This window comes from Microcaecilia unicolor, chromosome 6, assembly GCF_901765095.1.
Source record: "Microcaecilia unicolor chromosome 6, aMicUni1.1, whole genome shotgun sequence".
NCBI classification, from domain to species: domain Eukaryota; kingdom Metazoa; phylum Chordata; class Amphibia; order Gymnophiona; family Siphonopidae; genus Microcaecilia; species Microcaecilia unicolor.
The window spans coordinates 24,755,691-24,781,125 of record NC_044036.1 but is presented as its reverse complement, the minus strand read 5'-3'; the positions used below and the strand labels follow the sequence as shown (position 1 = coordinate 24,781,125).

The 25,435-nt window shown below is 47.2% G+C and overlaps 1 protein-coding gene across 2 annotated transcripts in view; it reads right to left on the bottom strand.

The window, feature by feature from the left end:
* Window positions 1-3,895: 3,895 nt before the first annotated feature.
* LOC115472814 overlaps window positions 3,896-25,435 on the bottom strand; it is a 124,786-nt gene continuing 103,246 nt past the window's right edge. For both annotated transcript variants that reach the window (XM_030207255.1, XM_030207254.1), the window contains one exon: window positions 3,896-4,930. In XM_030207255.1, coding sequence (XP_030063115.1) covers window positions 3,966-4,930 — 965 coding nt within the window. In that variant the 3' untranslated portion in view covers window positions 3,896-3,965. The remainder of the gene's footprint in view (window positions 4,931-25,435) is intronic.

Here is a 25,435-nt window from a genome sequence, read left to right as displayed (position 1 = left end):
CTAGATAGTATCAGTATGTTTCTTTATGAGGTCAGTGACCTCCTCCACTTTCTCCCCAAAAAACTATCTCCTTGGTGGATATGTCCACCAATCTCTCCTGAACTGCTACTTCTAGGTCAGAGACATGTAGCCATGAAAGTCTGTGCGGCCCCCACACCCATGGTGGAGATCATAAGCACCCCTGGCCAAATACTTACTACTACTACTATTTAGCATTTCTATAGCGCTACAAGGCGTACGCAGCGCTGCACAAACATAGAAGAAAGACAATCCCTTCTCAAAGAGCTTACAATCTAATAGACAAAAAATAAAGTAATCAAATCAATTAATGTGTACAGGAAGGAGGAGAGGAGGGTAGGTGGAGGCGAGTGGTTACGAGTCAAAAGCAATGTTAAAGAGGTGGGCTTTCAGTCTAGATTTAAAGGTGGCCAAGGATGGGGCAAGACGTAGAAGCACAGGAAGTTTATTCCAGGTGTAGGGTGCAGCAAGACAGAAGGCGCGGTCTGGAGTTGGCAGTAGTGGAGAAGGGAACAGATAAGAAGGATTTATCCATGGAGCGGAGTGCACGGGAAGGGGTGTAGGGAAGGACGAGTGTGGAGAGATACTGGGGAGCAGCAGAGTGAGTACATTTATAGGTTAGTAGAAGAAGTTTGAACAGGATGCGAAAACGGATAGGGAGCCAGTGACGCGACTTGAGGAGAGGGGTAGTATGAGTCAAGCGACCCTGACGGAAGACGAGACGGGCAGCAGAGTTTTGAACTGATTGGAGAGGGGAGAGGTGACTAAGTGGGAGGCCAGCAAGAAGCAGATTGCAGTACTCTAAACGAGAGGTGACAAGGGTGTGGATGAGGGTTTTGGTAGCGTGCTCGGAAAGAAAGGGGCAGATTTTACGGATGTTATAAAGAAAGAAACGACAGGTCTTGGCGATCTGCTGGATATGAGCTGAGAAGGAGAGAGAAGAGTCAAAGATGACCCCAAGGTTTCGAGCTGAGGAGACAGGGAGAATGAGAGAACCATCAACAGAAATAGAAAACGGGGGGAGTGGGGAGTGGGGAGGTGGGTTTGGGGGGAAAATGAGAAGCTCTGTTTTGGTCATGTTTAATTTCAGGTGGCGTTGAGACATCCAGACAGCAATGTCAGACAAGAACGCTGAAACTTTGGTTTGGATGCAAGGTGAGATATCAGGGTAGAAAGGTAGATTTGGGAGTCATCAGCATAGAGATGGTAGGAAAAGCCATGGGATGAGATTAATGAACCAAGGGAAGAAGTGTAGATAGAAAAGAGGAGGGGACCAAGAACAGAACCCTGAGGTACGCTGACAGGCAGAGGGATAGAAGTAGAAGAGGATCCACCAGAGTGAACACTGAAGGTGCGAAGGGAGAGGTAGGAAGAGAACCAGGAAAGGACAGAGGCCTGGAATCCAAGTGAGGACAGGGTATCGAGGAGTGGTTTTGAGCCATGCTCAAGGAGGAGCTGGTGTAGATGCTGTAGTTGCAATCCGCTCAGACAATTGTGGATCAGCCCCAGATTATTCCATGCTGTGGAGAGATCCTACACTCTAGCTGCTTACTGGCCAACTGGTGAAGCTCTGCAGCCTTCTCCTATGGGAAAGAATATGCAAGACTATGTGTACTGCGTATCACAAATTAAAGTAAACGCTGGTGTACAGCTGGTAGGATTGGATGTGGGCAATAAACATTGAGGCCTGAAAAGTCTTCCTCTGAAACAAGTCTAGTGTACAAGCCTCTCTACCTGGGGCAGCCGAGGCATGAGGAGCTCCTAGCTCATTTGAGGGCAGATTCATCAACCAGAGAGTGGTGAGGCAATTGTGCCCTCTCAAATCCAGGAGCCTTCTGGATACAATACTGCGTATACATCTTCTTAGGTGCAACCTAAACTGAGAGGGGAGATTCCCAGTTCTTCGTCAGTGTATTTTTAAGGAAAAGTGGAATGGTACTGTGACCTCTTCCTTAGGAGACTCATAGTCCAGAACAGATAACATCTCTGCTTTGAGCTCCTCCATTGTCTCCAACTTAAATGGGTGCCCGAAGTCATCGGCTGGAAAGAACTGGAGAAAGAGAGACCCTCAGGTGGAGATTTACATCTCTGTTGAGGTGGAAAGGGATCAGAATCTATCCCAAAGATTCCTCCTCCAAGAATGAGAGTCCTCTTCTGAGTTCCATGAGTGGTCCCACTCAGACTCCTCACCATACTCAGACTGGGCTAAGAATGTGCTTGCCCCAGCTCAATGGAACCATGTCCATGCTCCAAAGAGAACCGAGGTACAGCCCTACCTTCATACTCAAGGGAAGCTTCCTCACTTGATAAGAGTGGTACTGCATGAGTTGATGCCAATAATCAACACCCTTTGAGGCACTGGTGCCAAGGATCTCTCCACAGCATGGATGGACCCTCAGGAAGAATCTGGGGCTGATCCACAATTGTCTGAGCGGATTGCAACTACACCAGCTCCTCCTTGAGCATGGCTCAAAACCACTCATTGAAGGAAGGCATTGGCAAAGGTGGAGGAACTGGGAGGAAGGCATTGGCAGAGGGAACCGAGAGGCAGCCTAATGTGGTGTCAGTGCTGAACTGGAAGCAGGAACTTGACTGCTTGGAGACTTGTGAACCATTGCCTCTACCAAAGAGAGAAAGTGCTCCTCCCGGTGCTGGTAATGCCAGTGCCCCAGAGCTTCCAGCCCCGTGCCTCGAAGAGGACCAATGCTTACGCTTCTTGAACTTCCTCCAACACTCATCATCATGGTTCTTCAGTGCCATAAGGACATCATACCCGTCTGCACCCTCGGTGTTGGGTCCGAAGCTGACCAGTCCTGAGGCCTACATTCAACACTGGATGTCGAGAGAGGTGGAGACCTCTTTAATGTCAGAGCACTACCACTGGTAATCAAAGTCTTCGCAGCCGAGGTTGATGCTTCCATTGTCGATGTCGATGGATCAGCCTTCAAGGAGCCAAAATGTCTCTCCTGTTGGACCTGCTGTGCTCTCAACTTTTGAAGCCACTGGGGGTTTTCTTGGACATTGAGAGAAACTCTTAGACAAATTTAACTCCTCAATTGTGAGCTGTAAAAAAGGGCAGCATTCAAATTGAGGTTGGTGGTCCAGGCTAAGCAGGCCCAGCAACTCAAGAAAAAGAAAGGACACTTGAAGAGCCAAAAATACTAAAAAAACATTAAAGTGCTACAGAATAAAATAAAGAAGGATATAATAATTACAAAAAGGACAAAAATACCCACACAGGAAAGAACTGATAAGGCACAGAAAAAAATACACTGAGAGAATACGATGGTGCGTCCTTCCTGCTCCACAGAAAAACGAAGACTGATGAACTCAGGCTTACACATTGGGCAGGAAGGCACCAGCGCATGCACAATGGGACACTGTTAGAAATTTTTATGTTCATCTCATAGTCAGCGTCCGTACTGGGCTTCATCAGATGATGTCACCCAGCTGTGAGAATACAACTGGCCTGCTTGTCTTCAGAGAAATAGAAAAAAAAGGCCTTTTTCACAGCTACGCAAGAAATGGGCTTGGCATGTGGGAAAGACCTGCATAAGGGTGCTCTAAGCTCATTTCTTAGTGCAGCTTAATAAAAGGGCCCCTAAATAAACCAAAAAAGGGAAGATGGTTGTATAAATGGTGGATGCAGTGTAAAGTAGCAAAGAAAAGAATATTAGGTGGTTAAGCCCAATCTTTGATCATGACATTAGCTTACCATTTTGACAATTACAATAAGAGTTTTGTAAACCAACATATTTACTATAGAGTAACAGGAATTTTGTCTAGTGAACTAAGCACATCCACCTTAAAAGTTGAAAAGCTAACAAATAAGTTGCTTAAAGTTTCTCAGAGAACAAATATTTCAAAAGTACTTTATTATTTCAACATTTGGAGGTAAGGAGAGGTTATGATTAGTTGGTCATCACTGTTGAATCTCTGTACTGAAGTTAATTAATAAAGTCAGAATGCTTTCCTATGTTAACGTTATCGTCTATACTTGAGAAATATTCATGCATTACTTCCATAAGAGTTTTATTAGGGAGAGGGCTTGAAAATCTTGGAATGAAAGAAAAGTTCAACACATCACTACTATTTAGTGTTATAGATTCACAAGAGGAAGACTTGGCCTCTAAGGGAACATTTCCATTTATATTGATGTCCTCTTCATCTGCCCACGAGGAATACTTGGCCTTTAAAGGAACATTTCTACTTATACTACTGCTGTCCTCTTCATCTGCCCACGAGGAATACTTGGCCTTTAAAGGAACATTTCCACTTATACTACTGCTGTCTTCTTCATCTGCACTTGGGGAAGACTTAGCCTCTAAGGGGACATTTCCATTTATATTATTGATGTCCTCTTCATGTGCCCACGAGGAATACTTGGCCTCTAAAGGCACATTTCCACTTATACTACTGCTGTCCTCTTCATCTGCACTTGCGGAAGACTTAAGCTCTAAGGGAACATTTCCATTTATATTACTGATGTCCTCTTCATCTGCACTTGTGGAAGACTTAAGCTCTAAGGGAACATTTCCATTTATATTACTGATGTCCTCCTCTTCATCTGCACTTGCGGAAGACTTAGCCTCTAAGGGAACATTTCCATTTATATTATTGATGTCCTCTTCATCTGCCCATGAGGAATACGTGGCCTCTAAAGGAACATTTCCATTTTTACTACTGCTGCTGTCCTCTTCATCTGCACTTGCGGGAGACTTAGCCTCTAAGGGAATATTTCTATTTATATTACTGATGTCCTCTTCATCTGCACTGCCAGAAATGATCTTCATTTGTACAGAATTTGATTCTTCTGGTATGGGACTCTTGCATACATCATTTACGTTTTCGGTTACAAATGGTGTTTGAAATTGTCTGGAATCAGGAACCTCTTTGGTTGGAAAGCTGGGAGCTGTAAAAATGAAATTGCAATTTTCTCAGACATTAAATTAGAAGTGTATAAAAACAAATTACAAAATGGTTTGGATTCATTGAACCTCATCATATACTCTAGTAGGTCATGTGGAGGGGCATTTTTGAAAGAATGTCTAAGTCAGAATTGTGATATCCTGCTCATAACATACAAAAAAAAAAACCTGTCCATCTCACAGCACTTTTCAGTGTAAGGATGCCCTTACACTGGAGACTTCCATCTTGAAAATCCATTTTAGAAACTGAAACATTTAAATTATAAACGGGGGAAAACAAGGCATAGGGATGTTGGTCTTGCAGCATTCTTAAGATACTGGCCATACAGGCATCCTTGCAGAACAGAGAGGTAGCCTAGGGCAGCCATTCTCAACTCAGTCCTCAGGGCACACCTGAGGACTGAGTCTGATCAAGTTTTCAGAATATCCACAATGAATATTAATGATTTGCATGCAATTGAGGCAGTGCATTCAACTATCTCACACATATTGTGGATATCCTGAAAACCTGATGGGACTAGGTGTGCCCCGAGCACTGAGTTGGGCATGGCTGGTCTAGTGACTAGTGAAACACACTATAAACCAAGAGATGCAGATTCAAATCCCATTGTAACTTTTTTTTTGTTAAATGTGATCTCTCTAGGAACAGAAAATACCTACTGTAACCTGAATATACACCACTTCAATACCCTTCAGGCTTGTAGGTGTCTTCTTTAGGTACAGTAAGAATTTTTCTGTTTTTGGAGGAGCCCCAGAAAAAAAATTAATAGCATTATAGTGGGATTTGAACCATCATCCCTTGGTTTATACGCCACTGCACTGACCACTAGGCTACTCCTCTGACCTTGTTACTGCTTTGTTCAGAATGACTATAATACATGCAACTGACATACAGCCCAATTTTCCTTTCAGGGAAAGGGAGGGGGATAGCAACCACTGTGGGATTAAGGAGGGAGTCATGCCTTAATCTCTCCAGTGGTTAGATGTTCAGTCAGAGCACCTTTTTCTAACTTGGAAACAGGTCTAGATAAAAATGTCCTTCTTTTTAGACATGGGCGTTTCTTCCCGTTCAAACATCGCTGTTGGACATCCTACTTTTGGGCCCTCCCTAGTCCTACTGAAAACATGCCCCTTGCTATTTGGATGAACTGCAGTGTGAAATGTCCAAATTCTGACTTTCCAAAATCGGGATTTGGGACATTTTTAGCACCATAGTTGCATTTAGTTAGAAGGTAACATACCTTCCATACCAATTTAAATGACAAAACAGATTTATAAAATTATTTTTTAAAGAATCCCAATTAGACACTAGAATGCCTCCTACCTCCAGTTCTAAAGTCTGTCTACTCTAATACAATGTGAAATTTAGACTTACCTATTAATTTCCCTTCCTTGAGACCTATCAGATCAGTCCAGATGAGTAAGTTATGTTCCTCTGCCAGACTGTGGCACAGAGAAACAGTTCAACTCACTACTCTTGTGAGGGGCTTGTGCTGGCTTCAGCTCCGATATCAAAACCAAGCAACTTAAGGCTATTGTTATATTTTGGATTTCCAATTCATCACCAAAGCCAAACCTGATGCAGTCAAAAAATTTTCATGGTCACTAATCTAGGAATGAGATAATTCTGTACACTAAGGTAATGGCTACCTTCAAAGTAGATTTCAATATACTCACTGTGGGAAAATTAGGTTCTTACCTTGGTAATTTTCTTTCCTTTAGTCACATCAGATGAATCCATTAACTGATGGGTTGTATCCGCCTACCAGCAGGTGGAGATAGAGAACACTGAAAAACCACAGTGACCCTTGGACGGCTAGCCCCCAACTGCCTTCAGTATTTGAGATTTCCAAAGCAGAGTGAACCATAAAGGTATAATAACAAACTTTTCTCACAGCGAACAAACGCCCCAGAACCGGAGCAATAACCATACAAAGGAGGGACGATCTCAACCTCCTGTAGTAGAACATCATGTAGAAATTCTGAGAACTGGTTCCCAACTTCTCCCAATGAGATTTATATCTGCATGAAAGATCTGAACAAAAAACAAAGTCAGGCAGGGAGGGATCATGGATTCATCTGCTGTGACTAAAGGAAAGAAAATTACCAAGGTAAGAACCTAATTTTCCCTTCCTTGTCATCAGCAGCAGACGAATCCATTAACTGATGGGATGTACAAAAGCAATCCTTACTTAGGGTGGGAACAGGCCACACCGCGAGCAAGCACTTGTGCTCCAAAAATCGCGTCCTGCGTCGCTGCAACATCCAGCCTGTAATGCCGGACAAAAGAGAGCTGAGAAGCCCAAGTAGCCGCACTACAGATCTCTTGAAGAGAGAGTGCACCCGTTCAGCCCACGAGGAGGAAATCGCTCTCGTGGAATGCGTCTTAAACGCTTCAGGCGAAGACCGACCTGAAAGCAGATATGCAGAAAAAATTACTTCCTTGAGCCAACGGGCTATAGTGGGCTTAGACGTCGGGCCTCCACACCGAGGACCTGACAACAAGACAAAAAAGGCGATCAGAAGTCCTGAAGTCATTTGACATCTGTAGATACTGAAACAGCGCCCTGCGGACATCCAAAAGATGTAACTGCCCAAAGGAGTCCAGGAAATCTTCCCTAGAAAAGGAAGGAAGAAAAATGGGCTGGTTCAGGTAAAACGTGGAAACCACTTTAGGCAGGAAGGAAGGCACTGTACGTACTGTTACTCCGGACTCCGAGAATTGCAGAAAAGGGTCCCGACAGGACAGCTTCTGCAGCTCAGACGCGTCTAGCCGAGGTAAAGGTCACCAAAAAGACTGTCTTGAGCGTTACATCCTTCTCTGAAGCTCGCATAAGTGGCTCGAAGGGCGAACACTGGAGAGCCTTCAACACCAGCCCCAGGTTCCAGGCCGGACAGGGCAACCGGATGGGAGGACAGAGCCTAAGCACCCCTCTGAGAAATCGGGCAATGTCCGGATGAGCAGCAAGGGACAAGCCAGCGACTTTCCCTCGATAGCATGATAATGCTGCCACTTGCACCCGCAGGGAATTGTAAGCCAGGCCTTTTTGTAAGCCCTCCTGCAAAAAGTCCAGCACTGTAGAGACTGTAGCCCGCGTGGGTGTGATCGCCTTTGAAACACCCCACGCCTCAAACTTGTGCCAGATCCAAGCATAAGCTGTGGAGGTGGACCGCTTGCGGGCCTGCAAGAGTGGAGATGACCTTGTTAGAGTAGCCCTTGTCTCTCAATTGCGCCCTCTCAATAGCCAGGCCGTAAGACCAATAGCAGGGATCGTCCATAGACACCGGACCCTGAACCAACAGGTCCAGCACCAGGGGCAAATGAACAGGAGCGTCCACCAGTATCCGGCGGAGATCCGCATACCATGGACGCCTTGGCCAATCTGGACCAATGAGAATCACCAGACCTCGGTGCTGTCGAATCCGCAGTAGGACTTGCCCTATCAAGGGCCAAGGAGGGAACACATACAGGAGGCCCGAGGGCCAGGGTTGAGACAGGGCATCCAACCCCGCCGAGTGAGGATCTCTCCTTCTGCTGACGCAATTAGATCCATTCCGGGAGTCCCCCCCATTTGGCACAAATCTGAAGAAAAACTTCTTCTGCCAGTTCCCATTCCACTGGGTCGATTTGATGCCTGCTGAGAAAATCGGCTTGCACGTTGCTCTGACCTGCTAGGTGAGCTGCCGACAGAAGCTGCAGGTGTAGCTCGGCCCACTGGCAAATCTGAGCGGCCTCCGCGGCCAGGGCCCTGTACTGAGTGCCTCCCCGCTGTCGTGTTGTCTGACAGAACCCGGACAGCAAGCCCCTTCAGAGTCTTTTAAAAGGCCAAAAGAGCCTGGAATATTGCTCTCAGTTCCAAGCGATTGATGGACCACCCTGCTTCCACGGGTGTCCATAAACCCTGAGCATAGCTTCCCTGGCAATGCGCTCCCCATCCCAAAAGGCTGGCATCTGTTATCACCAGGCACCAAGAAGGAAGCGTAAGAGGCATTCCTTGGCACAGCATCCTGTCAGAGAGCCACCACTCCATACTGAGCCGGGCCACAGGGAGCAATGTTAGTCTGCGTTGATATTCCTGGGACATTGGAGACCATGGTTGAAGCAGAGCAATCTGAAGAGGCCTCATATGCGCTCTCACCCAAGGAACCACCTCCAAGGTGGCCGTCATCGAACCCAGCAGCTGGACAAAGTCCCAAGCTCGCGGGCGAGGCATCCGCAGGAGCAGACGGACCTGATTTTGAAGCTTGCACCGCCTTTGGTCGGGGAGAAAGACAAACCCCGAGGCCGTGTTGAACCGGACCCCCAAATACTCGAGAGACTGAGAGGGGTTCAGGTGACTTTTGGGGAAACTGACCACCTAGCCTAGCGCCTGCAGGACTGTAACCACTCTGGCTGTGGCAAGACGACTCTCGGTTGCTGAATCCGCTCTGATGAGCCAGTCGTCGAGATAAGGGTGAAGTCTGATACCCTATCGCCTGAGGCAGGCAGCTACGACCACCATTACCTTGGAAAAGGTATGGGGAGCTGTGGCTAGGCCGAAAGGCAAGGCCTGAAACTGGAAATGTTTTCCCAACACCGCAAAGCAGAGGAACCGCTGGTGTGGAGGCCAGATAGGAATGTGCAAATAAGCTTCTTTTAGGTCCAGAGACATGAGAAACTCTCCTGGCTGTACCGCCGCAATGACGGAGCACAGGGTTTCCATGCGAAAATGTCGTACTCGGAGGGCCTCGTTGACTCTTCGTAAGTCGCGGATCGGTCTGAAAGACCCGCCTTTTCGAGGCACGACAAAATAAATGGAATAGCGGCCGCAGCCGCGTTCGGCGGGAGGCACCGGGATCACCGCTCCGAGGTGCAGCAAAACTTGTAAGGTCTCCTCTACCGCCGCCTGTTTTACGGCAGTGCCGCATCGGGACTCCACAAACACGTCTCTCACCGGGGCACCGAATTCCAGTCGGTAACCTTCTCTGCTCAGGTCCAGGACCCACTGATCCAAGGTAATCTTGGTCCACTCCTCTAGAAAGAGGGAAAGACGTTCTCCTATTGCAGGCATGGAGTGGACCGGCGTCCCATCATTGTGGAGGACGCCTCTGAACTCCTGGCCTTGAACCGGCCCCTGCGGAATGTTTGTCCGAGCGAAAGGAGTTCCTCTGCTGAAAACGGGTACGTTGAGAAAACCCAGCAGAGCGCCCTGGGTGATACCTGCGAGCTTCACGGAAGCGAGGTCTGGAAGAGGAGGGAAACACAGAACCCTTGGAAGAAGGCCTCGGCCTATCTTCAGGTAACCGCTGGGGTTTAGAGTTCCCCAGGTCTTTCACAATCTTCTCCAATTCCTCTCCAAATAACAGGAGGCCCCAAAAGGGTAACCTCACCAGCCTTTGCTTAGAAGCCATGTCAGCCGCCATGCCGCAGCCAAAGAAGGCAGCGGGCAGAGACCGCCACAGACATCTGCTTAGTTGAAGCCTGACCAGATCATAAAGGGCGTCAGCGAAAAATGACAGGGCCGACTCCATCTGCGGGGCAACCTCGGAAAGGGGGCCCGCACCATCGGCGGGCTGTTCCACTGCTTGCTGTAGCCAGGAAAGACAGGCCCGGGTTGCATAGGAACTGCAAATAGATGCCCTCAAGGCAAGGCCCGCAATTTCAAAGGACCGCTTCAGCGTGGACTCCAGCCGCCAGTCCTGCATGTCTTTCAAAGCGACCCCTCCCTCTACTGGGAGAGTGGTCTTTTTTGTCACTGCCGTGACCAACGTATCCACTTGGGCATCCCCAAAGGGGCCAAGTGCTCCTCACGCAGAAGGTAAAGCTGACCCATAGCCCTGGCCACTTTCAACGGCCCATCGGGGGTCAGACCATTGAGCAGAAATAAGCTCTTGGATGGAGTCATGCACCGGAAAGGCCCAAATAGGCTTCTTAGTACTCGCCAACCTAAGATTAACAGAGGAGGCCTCGCCTTCAGCAGGATCATCAATAGAGAGGGCCTGCAAGGCGTCAGTAATAAGAGCTGGCAGCTCGTCGCGGTGGAAAATCCGGACCGCATTGGGATCATCCAAATCCAGTGGCAAACAGACACCCTCATCTGGATCATCCGTCCCTGAGGGCCTGCCACGGGGGGGGGGGGGGGGGGGGGCTTAGACTATCATGGCTCTGATTGCGTGAATAACTGAGCGTCTGACGTCAAAGAAAGCTTAAAGAGCCGCCATGTTTGAATATACTTCCGTCTTTCGTGATCCGTCGATGTACTGAACGGAATGTAAGCAACTTGCTCAGTAATCTGTCTTTTTAGCATTCCATGTAGCTGATCATGCTTGTTTTTTGTTTTCCGGCAGAAATATATGACCAGTGGTTCTGATGCAGCAGTGGCGTAAATGGAGGCCACCGTTAACCACGGTCTGATACTTACGGAGGAACATTAACAGAGGACCCCAGCCCCAAGGTAAGTACTTTTTTGAAAGCATATTGAAAGAAATTATATGTGGCTTGGGGTTTATGTTCCCCGTTCTGTTGGTTACTACTGAAAGACAAATGTTTGATACCAGGTTTTTTGCCAGTGATGAAACAGCCCTAGCCCTTTTTCTACGTAAATAGTGGATAAGTTGCTTCTTGAGGCTTTTTCCTCCAAAAATAAATCTGCCCCAGAGCATAGGGCTTACGCAACCAGTCTCTTTGGTTTATACTAAGAAGTTATTTTCATAAGTAGAGACTCCTTCCCTATTATATACTATTAGTTTATCAATTCTTTTGAAACATTTGTGGAGTGGTTGAACAATAGAGATGAGCATATTAAAATTATGTCTCAATGTTCTACTATATAAATCTCTTTTTTGGATATACAGGTTGTTCAAGAAGAGTCTGCTTTTCGGACATTGGTACACAAGAAATCTACCAATACTAGTTCGCTTCAATTTGACAGCAGCACCCATTACAACTGAAAGAAAGTTTACAGTATTCTCAACTGTTAATGATGAACTTGGAGAACCGTGGTTATCCTAAGAAAAAATATGACAGGCATACACGAGAGCAAAGTACAATCACCGGGAACTTCTTTTACAGCTTGTAATGAGATATACAAATGAAATAGACATTAAGACTTATGTTTTACATTACACAAAGGGTAGCAGCTATGTAGCTAGAATCATTCAACAGCATTGGAGAATGATGCAAACCCATCCAGTGTTTAAGGATGCTAAACTTTGACTGCCATTTTCACAGAATATAAACATGAATGTTCTTGAGTCTGTCTGTACCACATGATTCTTCTTTAACCCCTGACATGATAAAGGTCAAACACAGAAAATGTGGTAGTTGTAAAGTAAAAGGTAAAATTATGTATAATCATAACTGATAATTTTCTTTCCATTAATCATAGCTGATCAATCCATAGACTGGTGGGTTGTGTCCATCTACCAGCAGGTGGAGATAGAGAGCAAACTTTTGCCTCCCTATATGTGGTCATGTGCTGCCGGAAACTCCTCAGTATGTCGATATCAAAGCTCCATCTGCAGGACTCAGCACTTAGAGAATTACACCCACAAAGGGACACTCTGCCCAGCTCACCACCGCCGAAACGGGGGAGGGGAATTAACCCAGCTCATCCCCACACAAGTGGGGGAGGGGAATTAACCCAGCTCATCCCCACACAAGTGGGGGAGGGGAATCCGTCCAGCTCATCCCCGTGGAGCGGGGGAGGGACACCACACCCGCCGATGCGGGGGGATCTGGCTTATCCTGCAACCGCAACCGCGGGAGGAGCTGACTGACCCTAGCACCGCCGAAGCGGGAGGGGTACAAAACTGCCCTACAACCGCACGAAGCGGGAGGGAGTGCCGGCAGAATTTATGTCTCAATCCAGCCCCGTAAAACGGAGGGGAGAGGAATGCAGCAGCTCACTGTAACACAAACTCGTCTCAACTCTGAAGAATCCAAGTGAAAAACTTGAACCCGAAGTCTTCCTGAAGTAACTGAAGACTAAACTTGAACCTGAAATGCAACCAGAATAGAAACCATACAGATACCTGGGCGGGGCTATGGATTGATCAGCTATGATTAATGGAAAGAAAATTATCAGGTATGATTATACATAATTTTACCTTCCATATCATCAAGCTGATCAATCCATAGACTGGTGGGATGTACCGAAGCAGTACTCACCCAGGGCGGGACATAGAAATCCCTGAACTCAACACTGAAGCTCCACACCGGGCCTCCGCCCGTGCCGCCACAGTCAAGCGGTAATGCTTGGAGAATGTATGGGCCGATGCCCAAGTTGCCGCCTTGCATATCTCTTCCAAGGAGACGGACCCGGCCTCTGCCAACGAGGCCGCCTGAGCTCTAGTGGAGTGAGCCTTCAGCTGGATAGGCGGCACCTTCCCCGCGGCCACATAAGCCGCGGCAATGACTTCCTTGACCCATCTTGCCACTGGAGGCTTAGCAGCCTGCAGACCCTTACGAGGACCTGCCAACAGGACAAACAGATGATCCGATTTCCGGAAATCATTGGTCACTTCCAAGTATCTGATGATGACTCGTCTCACATCCAGACATTTAAGAGCAGAGTACTCCTCTGGGTAGTCCTCCCTACGAAAGGAAGGGAGACAGAGCTGCTGATTCACATGGAAGCGAGAAACAATCTTGGGCAGGAAGGAAGGCACTGTGCGAATAGTCACATCTGCCTCAGTGAACTGCAGAAAAGACTCTCGACATGAGAGTGCCTGGAGCTCGGAAACTCTTCTGGCTGAAGGATAGCCACCAAAAAGACTGCTTTCAACGTCAGGTCTTTCAGAGATGCCCTCAACAAGGGTTCAAAAGGCGGCTTCTGTAATGCTCCGAGCACCAGGTTAAAATTCCACGCAGGCACCATTGAGTGCAGAGGAGGGCGCAGGTGCTTAACTCCCTTGAGAAAACGCACCACATCTGGCTACGAAGCCAGGGAAGCACCCTTCAGGCGGTCCCTGAAGCAAGCCAGGGCCGCTACCTGGACTTAAAGGGAACTGAGCGACAGGCCTTTCTCCAGACCTTCTTGCAGGAATGCCAACACTGAAGAAATTGGAGCAGTGAATGAAGAAAATGAGCCTGCTTCGCCACGCTGCAAAGGTACGCCAAACCCTGGCGTAAGCAGTAAAAGTAGAGCGCTTCCTCGCTCTCAGCATAGTGGCGATGACCTTGTCTGGGAAGTCCTTCTTCCTCAGACGCTGCCGCTCAATAGCCAGGCCATAAGCCCAAAGGGGGAGGGATCCTCCATCACCACGGGACCCTGATGTAACAGACCCTGCTCCACTGGCAGCCCCACCAGGATTATCCAGCCCGGATGCTTTGCCAATCGGTCTAGCACCCTGCCCAACATGGGCCAGGGCGGGAACACATAGAGAAGCTCTTGTGTTGGCCACTGTTAGAGGAGAGCATCGACTCCAGAGATCGAGGGTCCCGTCCTCTGCTGAAAAAAACGCGGCACTTGGCAACTGGCCGATGACGCCAATAGATCTAGGCTCGGCTGGCCCCAGCGCTTCGTGATATCCAAGAACGCCTGAGCCGATAACTGCCACTCTCCGGGATCCAAGGTATGGCGACTGAGAAAGTCCGCCTTGACATTCATGACTCCGGCAATGTGGGCTGCTGACAGCTGCTCCAGGCTCGCTACCGCCCACTGGCATAGATTCACGGCTGCCTTGGCTAGAGGGGCGCTCTTGGTACCTCCCTGGCGGTTGACATAGACCACAGCCGTGGCATTGTCCAACAGGACCCGTACTGGCTTCAACGCCAGTACCGGGATGAACTCCAAAAACGCCAACCGAATGGCTCTGAGTTCCAGGAGGTTGATAGACCACTTTGCCTCTGCAGGAGACCAGAGCCCCTGCGCTGTCCTTCCCAAGAAGAGGGCTCCCCAGCCCGACAAAGAGGCGTCCGTCGTGACGACAATCCACTCCGGGGTCACCAGAGGCATTCCTGCAGACAACTTGTCTGTCTGCGTCCACCAGCTCAGCGCCTTGCGCACTGCTGGGTCCAAGGGAAGGCGCACAGCATAATCCTCCGACATCGGAGTCCAGCGCAGCAGCAGAGATTGTCAAAGTGGTCTCATATGAGCCCTGGTCCAGGGCACTACATCCATCGTGGCCGACATAGAGCCCAACAGCTGCACATAGTCCCAAGTCCGAATAGGAGAGGCTACTAGGAACTAGTCCACCTGAGCCTGAAGCTTGACAATCCAATTGTCTGGCAGGAACACTCTGCCCACTTGGGTGTCGAATCGAACTCCCAGATGCTCCAGGGACTGAGTCGGGCGCAGCTGGCTTTTCTCCCAGTTGATGATCCACCTCAGGGAGCTCGAAAGAGCAACCACCCGGTTCACAGCTTTGCCGCACTCTGCATAAGAGGGGCTTGGATCAACCAGTCGTCCAGATAAGAATGGACTTGAACTCCTTCCTTCCACAGGAAGGCCGCGATGACCACCATTACTTTGGAGAAGGTCCGCGGAGCAGTAGCCAACCCGAACGGGAGGGCTCTGAGCTGGAAGTGTCGACCAGTACTGCAAAACGCAAAAAGCGTTGATGAGGAGGCCAGATGGGAATATGCAAGTACGCGTCCTTGAAGTCCAAGGATGCCAGGAACTCTCCTGTCTTCACTGCCGCTATAACAGAGCGGAGGGTCTCCATGCGAAAGTGCCGAACTTTCAAGGCCCAATGGACCCCTTGAGGTCGAGGATAGGCCGTACAGAACCTCCTTTCTTTGGAATCACAAAGAAAAAGGAGTAACGTCCCTTGCCAGGCTGATTCTCTGGCACCGGAACGACCGCCCCCAGGCGGAACAGATTGTCTAAGGTCTGCTGCACTGCCACAGCTTGACCGGAGACTTGCAGGGAGAGAGTACAAACCCGTCTTTTAAGGGTCGGCAGAACTCTAGCTTGTAGCCGTCTCTGATGACTTCCAGCACTCAAGCGTCTGAAGTTATTGTGGTCCACTCGCCCATAAACGAGGACAGCCGTCCTCCAATCTGCACTGAGGCGTGGACCAAGGCCCCGTCATTGGGTACGAGACCCTGGGGGAGGACCGGAGGGAGCACCTCCGGGACGGCGGTCTCTGCGAAAGGAATGCTGCTTGGGGGAGAAGTTCCTCTTGAAGGAAGAGAGGGCAGAGGAGCCCGACCTGCCCGGGCGGTACCGACGGGCTTCCTGAGCCCGTCCTCTGGAGGTACCAGGGCGAGTACTAGCCCGAGCCCTGACCTCTGGTAACTTCTTGCCCTTAGACGTGCCGAGATCGGTCACGATTTTGTCCAGCTCGACCCCAAAGAGCAGCTTGCCTTTAAAAGGCAATCTAGCCAGGCGGGATTTAGAGGCATGGTCAGCAGACCAATGTTTCAGCCAAAGCCACCGCCGCGCAGAGATTGTCTGAGCCATGCCTTTAGCTGAGGCTCTCAAGACATCATACAGCAAGTCTGCCAAATAGGCTAAGCCCGATTCCAGGGCCGGCCAAACAGCCCTCAAGGAATGATCCGAGGGGGAAGCCCGCTGCACCATAGTCAGGCACGCCCTGGCCACATAGGAGCCGCAAACTGAGGCCTGCAAACTTAAAGCAGCCGCCTCAAAGGACGACCTTAAGGCCGCCTCCAATCCTCTGTCTTGGGCGTCCTTTAGGGCCGTGCCACCTTCCACTGGTAACGCCGTTTTCTTAGTCACCGCAGTGATTAAAGAATCCACGGTAGGCCACAGAAAGGCCTCACGTTCACCTTCAGGCAAAGGATAGCGGCGGGACATAGCCCTAGCCACTTTAAGGCTCGCTTCCGGGACATCCCATTGAGCCGAAATTAAGGAGTGCATGGCATCATGCATGTGGAAGGTTCTAGGCGGGCGCTTCGTCCCCAGCATAATGGCAGAGCCAACAGGGGCTGAGGGAGAGACGTCCTCCGGAGAGGAAATCTTCAAAATGCCCATGGCCTGCACTAACAGGTTGGGCAAAACCTCTGAGCTAAAGAGCCGCTGCAGAGGGGTCATCCGCTCAATCCGAGCGGGGATCCGTCTCCTCCAAGGAATCCGCAAAGGACCGTCGGGAGACCTCAGACACGCTGCCCTCATCTACATCGGAGGAGACAAAGTCCTCCAAGGCCTGGGAATCAACTTGAGGGCGTTTACCTGTGGGAACCTCAACCTCTTTACCAGACGAGGGAGCAGGGGCAGCGTTTTGCATGAGGAAAGCCTGATGCAGCAGCAAAACAAACACGGGGGAGAAACCCCCCAGACTGTGCACTTCCGCAGCCTGGGCAACAGCCCTAGACGCACCCTCAACCGGCGCTCGCAAGAGCGGGGGAGAGACATGCTGCGCATCCAAAATGGCGTCCGGTGCGACACTCCGCAAAGGAGCCGCGCGGGAAGAACGGCGCTTAACTTTAGCCGCTTTTGTGCCGTCGCCCAAATTAAGGGCGTTCATGGCATTAATGTCTCCAACCTCAAGGGCGGCGCACGAAGAAGCCGTCCGAGCCGCGTGGCCGGCCAAGATGGCGGAGGCGAGGAGCGGGGGATGGGCGTTTATGGCGGGAAAAACCGCCACGCCGGAGGAAGGACCGGGACATTCATCGGTCACGAAACTGTCACCCAACAAGGGCGAATCAGGCTGTAAGACCCCCGCATCCCCTCTAGAAGCGCTCAAGCGATCCGGGGAGCGACCCTTTGCGCCCTCGCCCTCCGACGCCATATGCCACGAGGAGAAGAATCGGGGAACCCCCTGCCCGCTATAAAAAGGTAAAAATTACCTGCTGTCCGCTCCGAGCTGTAACGAACTGGTGTCCCAGTGAGTAGCTGCAATGAACGTTTAAATAAACGTCGAAATAAACGCCTTTAAGGACGTTTAAAATTTTTTTTTTTTTTTTTTTTAAACGGAGCCAGCGGGAGGGGGGAGAAAAGGAGGGACCTGGCACCACCAGGTTTGCACTTGCTCAAAAGAGCCCTCAACCCCAGGCACTCAACAAAACCTAAAAATTAGGCTTGGAGGCCTAGCCAGAGCTGCTGCTGTGTGTGACCACCACCTGCTGAGATAGAGAACATACTGAGGAGTTTCCGGCAGCACATGACCACATATAGGGAGGCAAAAGTTTGCTCTCTATCTCCACCTGCTGGTAGATGGACACAACCCACCAGTCTATGGATTGATCAGCTTGATGATATGGAACTTGTAATTACACTCTGGAACTCGATGGCAAGTTAAGACACCAGATAGACTGCAACTTATCTTTTGTAGTATACATAATTGGTTGCCTATGTAATAAGTTTTATGTGGGAAAAACTACTAGATCCTTTTGCATCAGGTGAATAAGCATCAGTCCAGTATTGGTAGGATTATCGTATCTGTGGAGGCAAAAAAGAGGACACAAACCCTGCTCCAGCCCACACCCACTGCACAGTCACCATGATTCCCTAAAAAAGCCAGATTCTAAAAGAAGTAAAAATGCTGGTAAAAGTAACAGAAATGCATTTTCTTCCGTAATCTAAATACAAAATTAGAAAAGATGTACACTTCTAAAAAAGCAAACATCCATGAGCAGCATGTTCCCATTTCCTTTCCCTCCAAGCTGGCATAGGGTTAAGGCACTATTCAGCCTGTATGATGAGAGCATAGTGCTCTGATCATACGAGAATACCGGACAGCTCATTTAAATATAATTTAAATGAGCTCTGTGGTATTCCCTGTGCACTTGCGCCTGACGCCCTCTGATCATGGGCACTGTGTAAATGCAGACGCTAGTCTCTTCTAGTGCCCGCATTTACTTTTGATCATCAGGCTGTTAGAGAGGCTGGTGCAATGAAGTGTGCAATGAAACAGGCAGCTCCATTGAGCAGATGAGTACAGCTTCAAAGATACTTGTACAGAAACATTTGAACTACATTTATTATTGTACAAAAAACCTCTTGGACTGAATAATATATATTTTTGTGGAGATTGTATCTGAATTGAGTCATTGAGCTGTATAATATTGGGAGTGCAAAGAACAAAAAGAAAAAAGTCTCAACCTTAAATTAAATGAGGGGAGGTTTTTTAGACTAAGGATGTGTCAGTTGTGAGACTATTCAGCAATTACTGTCATAAGTCTTTCCCTTCTCCTACACAGTGAGTCAATGTCACTAGATATGAGTGTATTTCAACTAGAATTTCACATAAGAAGATTATTCTAAAGTATCACTGTAACCCAGGTCTCACAGCCACCAGCTCAGTTCCAACCTGGGTCACAGGGACATATTCCTCCATCACCACACTCAGTCCTCACTTTCCATTCAGCCTAGTCCTTCCAATTCAAGCTTGGGTGTGGGTCAAGGTCCAGAATAGAGATCCGGGGCTTTGGGAATTAAGTGAGCTTCTCTATGAGATCTTACCAATCCAGGGAGCAAGCTTCCTCACTCATGCTTCAAAAAACCACACGGCACTCCAAAGATTATGTTTGTTGAAAAACCCAACTTTACTGAACTTTCTGCAAATGGCACGTAAATCAATGTCTTTATATCTCCATCAGTACAGTACAGTAGAACTGCTCCTGTCCATTCAAGACTGTGCTTTACAATCTCGGCCCTCTTTTCCTGATCACAATCTACTTTCCTCAGACACAGACCCTTCAGGCTGTCTTTCAAACAATGACTTCTTGAGCTGCACCCTGGCCTTGAACAGGCTTCCCCTGTCCTGGTTTCTGCTTTTGGGCTGGGTTCCCCCTTACACATCCTAAGGCCTCACACCTTCACCGCTGCCACTGATAGGGGTAGCAGCAAATCCTCAATTCAGCCTAAGTTTATTTAGCCACTTTGGGATCCCCCTCTCCTCCAAGGGTCCCAGCGGGGGTACAGGCAACCAAAGACCCCGTGTCTCCTCAAGCCTCTGTAAATAAATAAACACCACACACACACACAAACAAACATTTCTTCCTGCACTTTATTCCACAAACCCACCCTCTATGGGCAGGATACTCACATAACTCAAATCCTCCCCCCCCACCTTCAGTACAACTGGAAAGATCTACAACCACTCAAGTAATCACCAATAATATAGGGGGATTACACCATCATTGCTAATTAACTATTGTTGGAAATATGTAATTTATCTTTAAAATCAAGCATGGTATCAGAAGACTGGAGGGTGGCCAATGCAACACTGATTAAAAAAAAAAAAAGGTTCCAGAGGTGATCCAGGAAATTATAGACCAGTGAGCCTGACTTTGGTGCCTGGCAATATGGTAGAGACTATTATAAAGAACAAAATTACACAGCATATTCAAAAGTATGGATTAATGAGACAAAGCCAACATGGATTTAGTGAAGGGAAATCTTGCCTCACCAATCTATTACATTTTTTTGAAGGGGTGAAAAAACATGTGGATAAAAGTGAACCAGTTGATATTGTGTATCTGGATTTTCAAAAAGCATCTGACAAAGTACCCCATAAAAGACTCCAGAGGAAATATGAGAGTCATGGAATAGGAGCTAGTGTTCTATTGTGGAGTAAAACCTGGTTAAAAGATAGAAAACAGAGAGTAGGGTTAAATGGTCAGTATTCTCAATGGAGAAGGTTAGATAGTGGGGTTCCACAGGGGTCTGTGCTGGGACTGCTGCTTTTTAACATATTTATGAATGATCTAGAGATAGGAGTAACTAGTAAGGTAATTAAATTTGCTGACACAAAGTTATTCAAAGTTGTTAAATCACAAGAGCATTGTGAAAAATTACAAGAGTACCTTACGAGCTGGGTATCCAAAAGGCAGATGACGTTTAATATGAGCAAGTGCAAAGTGATGCATGTGGGAAAGAGGAACCAGAACTGTAGTTATGTGATGCAAGGTTTCACATTAGGGGTCACCGACTAGGAAAAGGATCTAGGTGTCATCGTTGAAACCCTCTGCTCAGTGTGTGGCGGTGGCGGCAGCTAAGAAAGTAAACTGAATGTTAGGTATAATTAGGAAAGGAATTGAAAACAAAAATGAGGACATTATAATGTCTTTGTATCGCTCCATGGTGCAACAACACTTTGAATACTGTGCGCAATTCTGGTCACCGCATCCCAAAAAAGATATAGTGGAATTAGAAAAGGTACACAGAAGGGCAACGAAAATGATAAAAGGAATGAGATGACTTCCCTATAATGAAAAGCTAAAGTTGCTAGGGCTCTTCAGCTTGGGGAAATGACGACTGTGGGGAGATATGATACAGGTCTATAAAATAATGAGTGGGACTGATGGACCTTCGGTCTGTCCCAGTATGGCAATACTTATGTACAAGTAGATTGATTTTTCAGAAGTCTACACTTGATCATGTGTCCACTTTGCTGATTGATCTCCACTGGCTGCCTGTGTGAGCACAGATACTTTTTGAAGTATGCTGTTTGTTTTTTAAAAACTTTTAGAGGGATACTGTCTAGTTAAATTGACACTGTTGATTCAACTGCTTGGAAAATGTCATGATTTTTGTGCATGTAATCATTTTATGTTACAATTTCCTACAATTACACTTATTAATCTCCTCAACACCGAAACAGTCACGCAAACGACTCACAGGTTCGCCAAGACCCATTGCAAACTGGATACATGTCCCAGTCATCTACTCAAGTCCGCCCCTGACTGCTTCATAGCAGACCTCACTTCATACCTAAACTTCATGTTACAACAAGGTCTCTTCCCTGAAGAACATGGCAACATCCTACTCACACCAATACCAAAAGACACCAAGAAAAGCACAAATGATATCACCAACTACTGCCCAGTTGCGTCTATTCCATTCTTAGTAAAACTGATGGAGAGCTTGGTGACTAAACAGATTACCTGGACAAGTTTTCAATATTACATAATTCACAATCTGGATTCAACATGGTAAGCCACAACATATTACTAAGACTGCTAAGTCACTTAGGGATTGAAGGAAATGTAATCAACTGGATCAAAGGTTTTCTAACCACCAGAACTTACCAAGTAAAGTCAAAGTCAAATATAACTCCATCATGGAAAGCAGTCTGTGGCGTACCCCAGGGATCACCACTATCACCAATACTCTTCAACATGATGATGATCCCACTAGCACAGTCCTTATCCAATCATGGCCTTAACCCCACTCATGGCCTTAACCCACTCATTTATGCAGATGATGTTACAATCTACATCCCCTTCAGACATGATCTGACAGAAATAGCCAATAAAATCAACGATGGCCTTAACATCATGGACTCCTGGGCTAACTCATTCCAACGGAAACTAAACACTGAAAAAACACATTGCCACATCCTCTCTCTCAACTTAACAAGTACAAACCCACAACCATAAGTACTCCAGGACATACCCTCCATACCTCAGGCAGTTTGAAAATACTCGGCGTCACACTTGACCGTAACTTTACTCTCGAGACCCAAGTAAACTCAGTAACAAAGAAAATGTTCTATTCAATGTGGAAGCTCAAACAATTAAAACCTTTCTTCCCAAGAGCAACCTTTCGCTATCTAATACAATCAATGGTCCTAAGCCATCAGATTATTGCAACGGAATCTGCATGGGTTGCAAAGAACAACTCATAAAAAACCTCCAGACCGCCCAAAACACAGCAGCCAGGCTGATATTCAACAGAACACGCTTCGAAAGTGCCAAACCTCTTTGAGAAAAGTTGCACTGGCTCCCAATCAAAGAACGGTTCGTCTTCAAAATCTGCACATTAGTCCACAAAATCATATAGGGCGTAGTCCCAGGATATATAACAGACCTTATAGATCTGCCAATAAGAAACAAAGTCAAATCGTCAAGATCCTATCTAAACCTACACTTCCCAAATTGCAAAGGACTGAAATACAAAACAACTTACGCATCTGGCGTCTCCTACATAAGCGCAAAACTATGGAATGGCCTCCCAAAAGCTGTGAAAACAATGCACGACCACCTGAACTTCAGGAAATCACTAAAAACCAACCTCTTCAAAACGGCCTACCCCAATCCCACGTAAACCTCTTCACCCAGCAACACAGCATGACTATAATCGTACTGGACAACATGCAATCTTCATCTCTTGGGACCCTCCACTTATAACTCATACAATCACTATACAACCTTGTAGCTGTTATCAACCGACTGGGCAAACGCCTTGACAGTACTATGTAAGCCACATTGAGCCTGCAAATAGGTGGGAAAATGTGGGGTACAAATGCAATAAATAAATAAAACCTGTGTTTTTGTAAAGATTCTTTTAGATATCAATCGAAAAAGTGTTGGAATACATTATCAATTGACATCCGTGACTGCTCTAGTTATCTTTGATTTCAGAAATTATTAAAGTAATATTTATTTTCTAAATTTTTAATAAAAGAATTTTAATTTTTTCCTTTTTTTTTATTGTACATTCATGATTAATGAATGTGTTACTTTATTGTTCACCCACTCTGAACCCATTTTTAGGGATAAAGTGGTCTATAAGTATTCATATATGTGTCAGTACATGTTCCTGAATTGCCTGTGTTGATACTGTAGACATTGATATTAGCAAAATGGGTGCTGCTGCCATATGTAAACCAGCACATACATGTCTATTCCTGCACACATTTCAGAAAACACTCTACATTGGCATATCCTTTTCTAAAATGATAGCACAATTTGATACATCCCAACTTGGACATCTCAATTCTGATATCTATGTTCTAGCTAAAATTTGCCTTAAGTGACCTTGCTACGCTGCCTTATTCTCGCAATAGATAAGCCTGTAAAAGAGCATGGAACGAATGTTTCAGGAAGGACTGACTGGGAAAATTGTGAAGTACCACTCCTGATTGGTCCCTTCAGAAAACATACCAGGGAACATCCAGGTTCCCAACAAGAAGGAAACTGGATGACATTCTACCAGGATATCCAGTTCCCTGAATCCTGCTTTTATGTCTTTGGCTGAAGAACTTGCTTGTCTTGGAGTTTTACCAAGCAGATATGAGGTCCACTCATGAAGGTGCCCCACTCCTAACAGAGCCACAGCTGATTCTTCCAGTCTTGATACTTCAAAAGGGGTGGGCCTGGAAAATTACTCTAAATGGTAATAGTATTGGTCATGTGTGTTGCTGCAAGTCTTGCAGGGGAACTCTACCCCAGAACAAATCTGATATTTCCCAGGGCACTTCAGTGCTTCTAGTTTCCCTCAGCTTGCTTCCATCAGCCAAGAGTGTTGTCCTGCCTACTGCCACCTGAGCCGTCTTCTCCTGGGCTAGAAGCCAGAATTGCTGAGTGCTAAATAGCTGGCTCTGACTCTCGATCCTTCAGTACCATTGCTGGTGTCTCCCATTCTGTCAGGACCATCCTGTGGAGAGCTTAATAAAGGGCAAAGGTTTGGGCCAGCTTTCTCAAGGCCTCCAGGATGTTTCCCCCATCTGTTTCCTCCCACACAAGAGCCTCTGATATGTGCAGGGAGGAGACCACCTTTGAGATGAGCGAACCCAACTCCTTCCTCCTGAAAAGCCAAATAATCAGAGATATGTCTCTCTCTCTCTGGGAAACCTCACCTTATTCCACAGACAGGCTACTGCAAGAGGACTCTTCTTCATGGTTTGCAACCTACAACCAGTATTCTTCAATGGCGGAGACTAGAATGGGCTCCAGATCCACAGACCTCGACACTAACACTTGGGAGTGGCTTGAGAGCCTGAGCCCCCCTGGGGCATCACTGACATAACCCACCTGAACGTTGACCCCTTGGCTGTGAAAGCAGCTGAACAGTTGGAAGAGGCTGCTGCAAGCACCTGTGAGCTGTGATCTGCTGCTTCTTGCAGGGCCAAGGTTGTCCCAATCTCCACATTTGGTCCATCTGTCGCCAAGTGCCAGGTGGAAGAAATGTGGCCTACTGCAATTGTGACACAACAACTACAGCGAAGATGATGAACAAGAAGGAAACTCTCTCGGGTGCTTCGAAATCTTTATTGCCAATAAAATAGGACTCGGCATGGGCCTGTTTCAGCCACTAGGCGAATCAGGAATCTGAGTAGTACACAGTATCTAAACAGAAACACCAACTCTTTTGGAAACAAAACACCAACTCTAAGGATAAATCTTACACTCAGTGTCCACAGTAATATACAGTGCCAAGGGCAAGCCCTATGCACAGTCTTACTAACTAGTGATTGTCTTGGCAGTTGTATGCCTAGTAGTACATGTGCGTACACTATATTTTATACAGTCCCAAAGATCCACAAAAATTATAATAGCCCTCTGGGACGCCCTATAGTGTCACGTTGTGGCACTATTTTGGAGCCATTGTCCAAGTTTTTGCATAACTTTTTACAACCTTTTGTAAAACAGGCAAAAATCATATATTCGAGATACTTCTCATTTTTTGAGAAATCTGTCAGAAATTACAGATGTGGCACCAGAGTCATGGCTTGTTACACTCGATATTGAATCGTTGTATTCTAACATCCCCCAAGAAGCGGCTCTGACTAGTGTGGAACAGATGTTATCTGCAAGACTGGATAGAGAGCGAATTTCATCGACACTGTTGTTAGCCTTAGCACAACTACTATTG